The sequence below is a fragment of the Ceratina calcarata genome, unplaced genomic scaffold, assembly GCF_001652005.2.
Source record: "Ceratina calcarata isolate Rehan_Ccalc_2016 unplaced genomic scaffold, ASM165200v1 scaffold262, whole genome shotgun sequence".
In the NCBI taxonomy this organism is placed as follows: Eukaryota; Metazoa; Arthropoda; class Insecta; order Hymenoptera; family Apidae; genus Ceratina; species Ceratina calcarata.
In genome coordinates this window covers 64,918-75,344 of record NW_017148331.1, presented here as the reverse complement: position 1 = coordinate 75,344, position 10,427 = coordinate 64,918, and the positions used below count along the sequence as shown (strand labels likewise).

General features: G+C 42.2%; 1 protein-coding gene across 1 annotated transcript in view; it reads right to left on the bottom strand.

The window, feature by feature from the left end:
• The window catches only part of vg (transcription factor vestigial), a gene marked incomplete at its 3' end in the record, with an annotated part of 78,743 nt that extends 69,474 nt beyond the window's left edge, over positions 1–9,269 (bottom strand). The window contains exon 1 of the mRNA XM_026812192.1: positions 7,548–9,269. Coding sequence (XP_026667993.1) covers positions 7,548–7,745 — 198 coding nt within the window. The remainder of the gene's footprint in view (positions 1–7,547) is intronic.
• Positions 9,270–10,427: the final 1,158 nt, after the last annotated feature.

The window sequence follows — 10,427 nt, the reverse complement described above, 5'->3', positions numbered from 1 at the left end:
GGAAATGAATGCTGACAGTTCGAAATTAATACTCATTCGCAATCGGAAGAGTCCCGCTAACAAGAGTGCTAATGAAGGATAGCTAAGTTCTTGCGGGGTTCCGGCCTGCACCTGTCCCTCTCCCTTTGTATGCTACAAGGCCCCGCGACCGGACCTGAACATTCTCTCTCTCTCTCTCTCTTTCTCTCTCCTCAATTTCTTGTTGACTAATTTCTTGCCAACCCTTCCACACGCTGGAATTTATACGCGAAACGCCCACGTGAAACCAATAAACGCGTGACTCCCGAAGGCTATCCATCCCTCTTTGACCGAACGTCTCCTTTATGACTTTATTGTGCCCAAGATTTTTATATGAACTGTCGCGTCCTCGTTAAGAGCCGAGAATTATATCCTCGGAGTCCGCGAGTTTTATTGGGCATCGTTCAGCCTCGTGCGCGATGTACAAGTAAATTTTGTGAAAACGAAACGATGGATAATTGACGCGATATTAATGATCTTCCGTGAAGAATAGAATTTATGCATAATAATATTTATCAATACAATGAATGAAGTATTATTAATAATAACGAACTTATAATTAAAATATTCTTTCATGTTACTTTCATAATTATTCTAAGTATTTGAATATAATCTATCTGTTTAATCTAAGATGATNAATAATAAAAGAATTTTGTAATTTTGTGTAATTGTTAATACATGTTTCAAGAATGTTTTGAAATCAAAATAACATCAACTTCGAAGATGTTATTTAAGATAGACAATAAAAAGTAAGCAAAACTAAGAACTGTAGAACGTGTAGATAGTTGTAAGTCAGATACAATCAAAACCATAGATTAGATTGTTAGGAATTATACGATAAAAATTCCCTGCGACTTAAAAATATCCTAAAAGTTTATCGTTTTATTGGACACAGCTTTTTATCTAATTTCTTAAACTCTCGGCTCATACAACGTTAATGCGAGTCTTCCATTTTCTCGTTAAGCGTGGAACCCGAGCACGTGGTGAACGGTAAATCAAATTCTTTTCGAGTCCCTTTTGTCCGAGCATGGTTCGCGCGGGCAGCGCGGACGCGAAGAATTAACGATCCGTCCTGGCGGATATTGCGGTCGGATCGGTTGTTTTACATGCGAATCCCGATGTCCGGCGTCGCGAGCGAGCCACGGGAGCCCCGCTGCCATCGGCATTTAGCGTTCTCGTCGCCGCGCCGGTGATCGCGAGATAATGAACGACGGAGAAGCGTTAAACTGGCCAGCCGGCTGACCGATCCCCGCGCGGGTGTCCCGCGACGCGATAAAAATGATTAAGATCGAATAACGCGGGGGTCCAGCTTCGCGACGATGATCTATCGACGGGCTTCCGTCCGTCGTAATTCTTCCGCGACCATATAAAACCACGCGACATGAAAAATAACGCGGCCCGTAAATAGATTTTAATCGCGTGTCGCTACTGATTCACTTCACGGCAGAAACCCATTGTAAGAGGATTAATAACGTCGGCTAACAACGATAAGATTATCAGCATGATTTTGGAAGTTAACCCTCGCGTGGAATTTTTCAGATTAGGATTACTGAAAATATCAGAATAAAAACTGCTTGTTGACAGCTCGGGTTCGTTAATTTACAGTCCTATTAAATAGTCTCACTAAACTTTTAAATAATGTTAAAATAGTATTCGAAGTACCCGAAGATTGAGATGAATTCCAGGAACAGTGGATGAGAATTCTTCGATAATATGACTGAAGTAATTCAAGAGCTATTGAGTGATTCTATTGCTTTTGATTGCTATTGACGATTGAATAATTTTATAGCTTTGTCGAGGTATCGCGACTGAGAACTGTTCATGCGATACATGAAACAGATACATAAGATGAAAACGTTTATGCATTGTATGTATATTACATCTAAAATGTTTGAGATGCCTCGAAGAGTAAACAAGTTGAATTATTATTAGACTGTTGATCTTTATGCAAAATAAACCATTTGCAATGCCAGTGTAGCAAGTGAAATCTAAATAGGAATTACTTTTGTACTTTAAATGTCATAATATGCATCTGTACAAACCATTATTCCATAAATACATAAAATTCACAATCTTATTTTTATGGGAACAAATTAGAGCGATAAATAATTGAAAATAAGAATTCATTAAAATCGTAATTCTGATTGACACGTTTAATGCATATTAGATGTGTAAAGTGAATAAAAACGTGTAACTGAAGCGTTGAAAAATAATTACACAGACAGTATAAATATGACAACGATAATAATAAAAGGCACACTCAAACGTTTACTACTTACAAAGGGTGTTATCTAAACGTCCAGTATTATTGAATTTTTATTACCTACTCCACAGCCGTGTTGCATGATTTTTCGTAGTTAGTAGTTCCGCCTAGCTCGTAAAAATAATCTTCCGTTTCAGTCAATTCTCGGAGCTCAAAGCATCGCATTAAATTCTCTTTAGCTTAAGGATACCACTGATTTCATTGCGTGCTTTGCATATCATAACCGACTTTACGATGTAAAAAATTTATATCGATTACGACTATAATCAAATAAGCTCTAAGTTCTTAAGACATCTCGAGATCATAACTTTATTCTAGACATGAAACGAAGCTACTCGTTCTCGTTCTCGCCTTCGATTTTACGTTAATACAGTCGCGAGCGAGCAGGGATCTTAGAAGAAAGAAATGTTTAGCGCATAGCCATAAAGCACGCGGCTCCGTGGCGTGAGAAAACGGCCCGGGCATTTTTAACGCTTTGCCGGTGTAACCGTTGCGTCGAGACGTATAGAGTCCGCGCATACTCACGCGGGGAAGGTGGCCGCGGCAGGAAGGAAGAAAAACGAGGAAGAAACGGCCACGGAGCCAAACGTAGGGAAGCCCCAAGGAGGAAGACAGAAACGCGCGCGCGCGCTCGCGCGCGCACGTATATTAGCCACAGCACGGCGAAAAACGCGAGGCTATTAATTCAGAGCCGGTGGACACCGGTCAGCGCCGGCAAAGGAACAAAATGAGCGCCCTTGGGTCAGGCCCTAAATAAAACGAAAGAAGGAACGTTTAAATAAAAGTAAACTCGTGTCGCGCCGTAGCCCGTCCGCCGCGTGCTCAGCTTCCCTCAAACCGAGAAACGAGGGACTTTCGTGGAGAAAAGTTACCTCGAAAGTGCGTCGGTTCAGCGCCGCACCACGCGCTCCCTCGCGAGAAACCTGTCCGGGGAATCGAGATCGACCTTGCGCCGCGCGCGATTGCGAGCTTTAACGCTCTTACCCTCCGTTATCTGACGATCGTGGAGAACGCGAGCAAAGCGACGCGGAGAGGACGCACGTTTTTCGACTCTTCCCTCTCCCTAACGGTGCATTCGCCTGGATCTTTACCCGAAGGAAAGAATGCTTAGTTTCGCTCGTTTCTCGTTTCATTCGATATTTGACGAAATGGAGTTGTCACAGATCAGTTTGATAATTAAAAAATCTGCATAGTACGCGAATATGATAATGAACCGCTATCAATGGCAAACGTTTATTAACTCTTAACACTAAATCTACCATTAAATTCATTTACAGACAGTAGAAAGAAGACGTATTTAGTCGCATTACTAAAATTGTAATTATTATTTGAACTGGTATCAAATTGAACTCCAATACTAAATTGCAGTCAAATGTAAAAAGTATAAATATAGCACATTAGTGTACGAGAACTGTCGGTACGCTTAGTGTTAAGTAAAAGTGATTTGTATCCACGGTCGGGTCGGGCCGCGGTGCACCTTCTTTCTGGAGGACGTCCAACTACTGTGTCTCCTGGTTCCCGACGGCGTTCAGAAATTTCTCTTCACTAGCCCTCACCGTATCAGCGATCTACGTCGTTTAGATGCAGTTAGATCTCCGGTCCTCTCATTAGCATATTCTCGGCTCGTATAATTTACCGCATGATAAACAGTTTAAGTAGGTAAGCAGCCGTGATAGCTCATAGTCGTCCCAGCATTCCTCTCAATGTCGGTTAAGTAATGCCAACCATTACTTATTATTTATCGCCCCGGCGCGATTATCGGTTTAGAACAGAATGCCGCCACCCGATAAGATGCAGTAGACTATATCTCCTGCGATAATGTTTCTGTTGCAAAATGTCCCAACGGGTAGTTCACTTTGATGAAGAATGACTATTCGAACGAATGGATACATGCAAACACACTTCTATCACCTTTTCAAAAACCTGTTTACAAGGTATTTGTATCGTTTTATAATCATTTCTCTAATTTCAAAAGTAACTTCTACCATTTTTATACTGTCACATAAAAATATTTAATATGGCATTAAAAAGATTATGGACAGAGTAGTGCACTTTGTCACTACAAAAGAAGTTGATAAAATGATAGAGTTATTATTATTGAATCAAGGGATTTAAAAGTCGTTTATTAAAGCACCACAAAATTAATTATTACCTCGGGCAATGAAACGTAGGCCATGATTTTTGTTATAGAAGTGAAGATCGAATAGAGGCATGGCCATCTAAATTCCGGGACTCAGGTTGGATAACCTCAGACGTGCGGTTAGATATGAGAGATTCGTTAAAGGGATTTTTTTATTGTCACGCTCGAGCGGCAGGCAGATATCTCGCGAACAAATTGCGAGCGTGCGTCGATGAAACGGCAATCGCTTGTCAGTGAGACGTTACGCGCGGCGTATTTGGGCAAACAATGAGCGGAATGATTCGGAAGACGCATTGCCGGAGAATTCGAAAGAAATTCCTCGATCCGGGCATTGCTACGTTTTTTTCTGTGAAGAAGCTCGATCGACTAAGAACCGTTTTAGGGACATCAAACAACATCCTATTTTTTCTTATGTCCCTCGTTGAAAATTAGAAATTTAGATTTAAAACGGTTTGGAAATATTTCAGAATTTCTGACGTTCACGATTTATTTATTTCTACGCGAATCGTTGAAAAACACGTTGGAAATAAATTGATGGAAAAGAGTAAATAAGGAAGAGAGTATTCGACGTCCCACGGTGCACGGTCGAGTTCACGGGAGGGCAAAAAGCACGGCTGACCTCCGAGCAGACATATTAAAATGATGCAGCGTGGTAGGATCCCCGGAATGAAACTCGCAGAAACTTCGGTCCCTTGTCTTGCCTGGCAAACTATTTCAGGACGCCGCGGCTAAAAGCGAGAATTCGTGGACTCCGCGTAAAGTAAAACAGAGACCAGAAGCTCCTTGAATTGTTTACAAACATGTAATTGTAATGGGGCCGGCTTTGCTGGCCGACGACTGACGAAAGAAACTACGCTTAACCCTTTTATCCCAAGATGCTTTCAAATTCCGTTCCGTTCTCGGATATTTGTTCTCTAAACTGCTCTGTTTACAAATTTTGAAGCTACGAGCTATGTAATAATTATACATTCATGTGTAATTCATGGGCAATTAGTTTCACGTTTGCATTTGTAACATTCTTCATGCAATTGAAACGTGAATTTAACTATAATAACTGAATTCGTTCATACATCCCTTTGTTACAAAGTCTGTTACAATTTCACAAATAATGCTAGCAAAACATGAATCCTTGAACGAAATTGAAACACATCAGCCAATAAATATAAATTATGCAGAAACTAATCAAGATTTACAAAATAAACGTTCGAATGTTCAAATCGCAATTTTAAGTTGTTCACTGACTGATTTGACTGACATGACTGACATGACTGACATGACTCATTCTTTTCTTATGATGAATGATTTCTGAATGATTAAGATTTTAACTAGCTTCTCTGACGATGGAGTCCGGAAAAGTTTTTCGCAAGAAAAGTTTCGCATCACCCGATCGGCCCATGGATTACCTGCCGATTCGAGGTTCGCTGGAACGGGACAAACTAGTTCCTCCAGTTTCGAAACAAACTCAACTAATTCGAATCCAGCGTCGACACGACGACGCTTAGAGCGTTTAAAGTATCGGAACAAATACTGGCGGGGTGTCATAATCCAAGGCGAGACCTGTTCAACGGGATTTCAACACTCGCGATATCCTCGATCACCCGCGGTATCAAACAGAAAAAGACCTATCTACTGTACCATCTATACAAATTATTATAACTGACTAATGCACGATTTAAAGCTCAACTCGATACTTTAATTAAGTGAAGTATATGAAACAATTTCCAATATCTACATCACATTTTATGGTTAATCAGTAATAAACTTTAGATCAAATTTCGTTTTAAACTTATTATTAAGTTGTATTGAAATAAATTTAATTAAAGAAGAATCCACTATTAAAAGAACAATTTTGTTGCCCTTCACTCGGTGTAAGAAACAGATTGTTTATCCCAGAAAATTGCCAGCATCAGAGAAACTGAAGTCGTTCAACGAAACTTATCATGCCTGAACCTCTATAAATCTTGTTTATAAAAAGAATACATCGATGAAACAAAAATCACGTGTGGACCAGAGGGAACGTCCGCGTTCGCGAGAATATTACGTAACCCCTGTACCTCGTTCTACTGTTATGGAAGCAAACGAATTGGGAATCGGCAAGGCGCGTTGCGGCGGCGGCGGCGACGGCGACGAGCCAGTCGACACTGGCTAACTGTCGTCCTTTTTCAAGTGGCGGGTTTGTCGCGTCATACTGAAACGCACGAGTAGCTTGTAATCTCGAGACGAGACAAGCAGCGAGATACACGCTGCGTATATGACAGCACGCAAGCTTATGAATAATGTGTCGGGGACGGAATCCTGACGAGTCGTTGACATCTAAATTTCCGACCGGAGCCCAACAACCTCCATGCGACTCGCCCTCGTTAAACGCTTCGTTTATCCAACGAGTTAACATAGTGTTTTTATTTTTCACCTCGTCACAATATGTATATATGTATGTATGTATTTAGCTGCAAATTCGTGCAGCCAATTACTCGCAAAGAATAAACGTCACGTGGTACTTTTGCGGGTAAATGCGAGTGTTCGCAACTAGCTCAAACATGCCAGCTTTTCGCGAGTATTCGCAGAATGATCGTCACGTTGAATTGTGACGCCCTGAAGGCAAGTCAATTTTCTATTCGCAGTTGCGTTTGCGTGCAGCCAATAATTCGCAGCGAGTAGCGAGTCTATTCGTTTCAGTCGCTTTTCGCATCTTTTGGCTCGGACGCTAATATAATCACGATCTTTTTTTTAAAAACCTTTTACATACAATAGGTTTGTAAAAGGAAAATTTATTTAATCAGTAGTCCCTGTGTTCCAATATTTTGCAAATCATTGTAAGAATTGTAACAGCTTTTAGATCACAGAAAGTAGACATTTGATTTTCTCAACTTCAGATTCTCAGACTTCAATCTTTAGTGTATCCAGTATTTTTAACTCTTTCTTCATCTAACTTACATATACTATCTCTTATGTTAATATGCTAAATTATCTGTTTTCGACTTTCAATTCTACAAAACTACACCCTATCAAGAATTTATCCCAAATTGTCAACTGTTTTATTTCTTCTAAAATCCAGTTCCTTCAGTATTTACACTTGTAAGGAACCATAGTTTTAAGAAATGGTACATAAAGAGTAGATCGACTTACCCTGTCGTACTGATGCGTCGCGGTGGCCGCCGAGAAAGATTGAAACGGCGCCGTCCTCGCTGGGCTGTGGTGGGCCGCATGCGGATTCGCGTGGGGGTGGGTGTGCGGGGCCGCATGAGGGTGGCTCGGATGCGGCGGCGGCGCTGGCCTCTGGTAGATGTAAGGATAATATTGATACATCACCTCGGAACAGCTCATCACCCCGCCCGGGCCCGGCACCCCAGAGCCGGCCTGCCGACTTGCGTACCCGAACGTCGCACCACCCGTTCGTACACTATCCCTTTTTTCCACTTCTCCTCACCTTATCCCACCTCACGTTTACCGGCAACCTCACTCGGTCTCGTCTTTCGAATCGCGAAATGCGCGAGAAAACAGGGCGCAGCGGAACGAACGACTCGCGAATGTGTCAAGCCGTTTCGAGCATCTTCACTCTTCCGCGGTTCGCCGGCGAATGACGAATGTCACTTTCGTTTCGATTCTCGGAACGTTGCGTGGTTTTTACGATTGAAAAAAAATTCTCGATGTTACTGTTTTTTTAACATGTTATTACAAACTGCAGGGGTCAGTTTTAGCGAACGCGCGTGTTTTTATTGTTTCGCGAAGAACGGCGTTTGTGTACTTCGAATGGCCTGCACGTTTGTCAACGCGGTAATTGAAAACACACTCGCTCGGTCACCGTGATAGAGAAACTATGTTACGTACTACGAGTCACGTTTAACATTGAACATACACACTTCCATGTCTCTTCGTTCGCACAATTTAGGTACTGCAATATTCACAGTTCTTCAAGTCCACGTGGCTCACAGTCAAAGTTATCCCGCCGTTCCGCGAATCGTTTTTTTACAACGACCGAACATCCACACGTATATGTCTACGCAGTTCGTTGAAATTACATAATAGAAATCGTTTACGTTCCTCTAGATTTTTAACTGAGACTGGTAACTCCGTAACAGTTCGAGTTTCAGGAACGGAACACGAAATATAACTACAGAAAACACTTGGAAACTTGTTTTACGTCAGAACCACTAAGAATATCCAACAATAGTAATCCTGTTAGTAATGTCAAACTGTCATCGTCACCGGCTGTAGAGAATCCAGAGACACCATTCGTTTCGGGGCTCGTTAATGCGTTGAGTAATTGAAGATCTCGATACGGGAGCACCTGGTTCCTCCGCAAGGAATCTACCCTCGCGTCGAAGAGAGACGTAACCGGACCGTATCGTGGTTGGTGATGTGTCTCTGATGGGCGAACACAGACTGAACCCCCCGGCGTCGTGTCACCCTCGCCGTCGGACCGGTCCGCCGTCTTTTTCCAACTGGCCCGCGCCGCGGCGCTCCGTCTTTTTCGCTTGCCGCGTGTCCTCTCCTTCCACGGCGAGGGTCAGGCCCCGGGTTCCCTCTTTCGTTCACCCCGACAGAGAGGCAAACGTCGAGGGAACCGCCTCCTGGTAGCACCGCAACCGTCCAATCACCATCCGGGAACGGCACGTCCAATGAGGCGACGGTTGCCACTCCTACGCTTGGTCGTCTGTGTATTGATCCCACAATGAACCCGACTGCCGTCGACGGTATGTATTAAGAAGTTCCTACTCGGGTTAAACCATCCCTCTCCTCCTCATTCTCCTCCTACACAATCCTCCTCCGCCGGCTCGTCGCAGACCTTTCCTCTTGGCACAACCTCGACCAGCACCTTCTTCTCTCACTTTTCCCGTCTCTTCTCTCTCCGATTCTCTTCTCTTCTCTTTATACTTCACTCTCTCTCTCTCTCTCGCTCTCTCTGTCTCTCCGTTCGCTTGTCCGTCCGTCCGTTCGTCTCTGTTCGTTAGCTCGGTTCGCCACCCTTTCGCCGCTTCCAACCCCAAACCCGGACGAAAGCAGCCAGGCCGCACGCATAATGAGTCTTAATTAACAGTTTCGCGGTGTTCTGGGAAGCTTAATTTGCCGTGAGTCTCTAGGAAAAGACGGGAACCTCCCGCGAGGCCGGCTCCTTATCAGGGAATTTTCTGTGTTAAGAAAATCGGATTCGACGCATCGATTTGTGAGCGAGATTCGGGACGAGGATCGGGATCAATAATGTAGGCGATGGTTTGGGAGTGATGATTCTGAAACATACAAATTCACGCGTGGTTAACCGGATGGAGATATTATACAAGGGAAATGGTTTTAAGGACAGGAGATCGTTTTTAACTTAACATTCAAAGTGTTAATTAATACACTTGACACTCCTTTTACAGTGCGTTTTTTTATACAATTTCAAAATCGGTTTCATTAATACTATTCAGAACTGTACGATATTTTTAAAACAATTTGTTGATACTTGTACGATTTTTCATGCTTCGTTTTACAGACAGAAGATTCAGGACTCTTCTTTTTCTCAGGAAATCTCAGGTCTCAATTTGTTAAGCGAGAAATAGTTGTAAGAAATTATTACAACAAGTAAAATGTGATTGAATTGATACAGGAGATACTTCCGATCGATGAAAGTGATTTTTCATCAGTAAGAAAACGAGTTTGTCATAATTGTGTAGTAGAAAGTGACGATAATTAACGTTCTCTTTATAACAGAGTGCCTAAAGAACAAGTAAACTTATCATTCCTATTTATTATTATATTTCTGTTAATCAGTATTTGTATTAATTTTTTTTACACGATTTCCTTTTTCTCGGTGTACTTCAAATGCAATTTTTACGTATAAAAGAAGAGTCAGATGTAGTTCTAATTAATTACATAAGATTTCACGTGAATTTGCAAATGAAAGCTCGAAACACCCCTCGTTAAAAATACCAACTACAGATTTCCTAGTGTAACAAATCGACAGTACAATGACACTCGGATCGTAACGTAAGAGCAAACAAAACGTCAGGAGACACTTGACCGCGT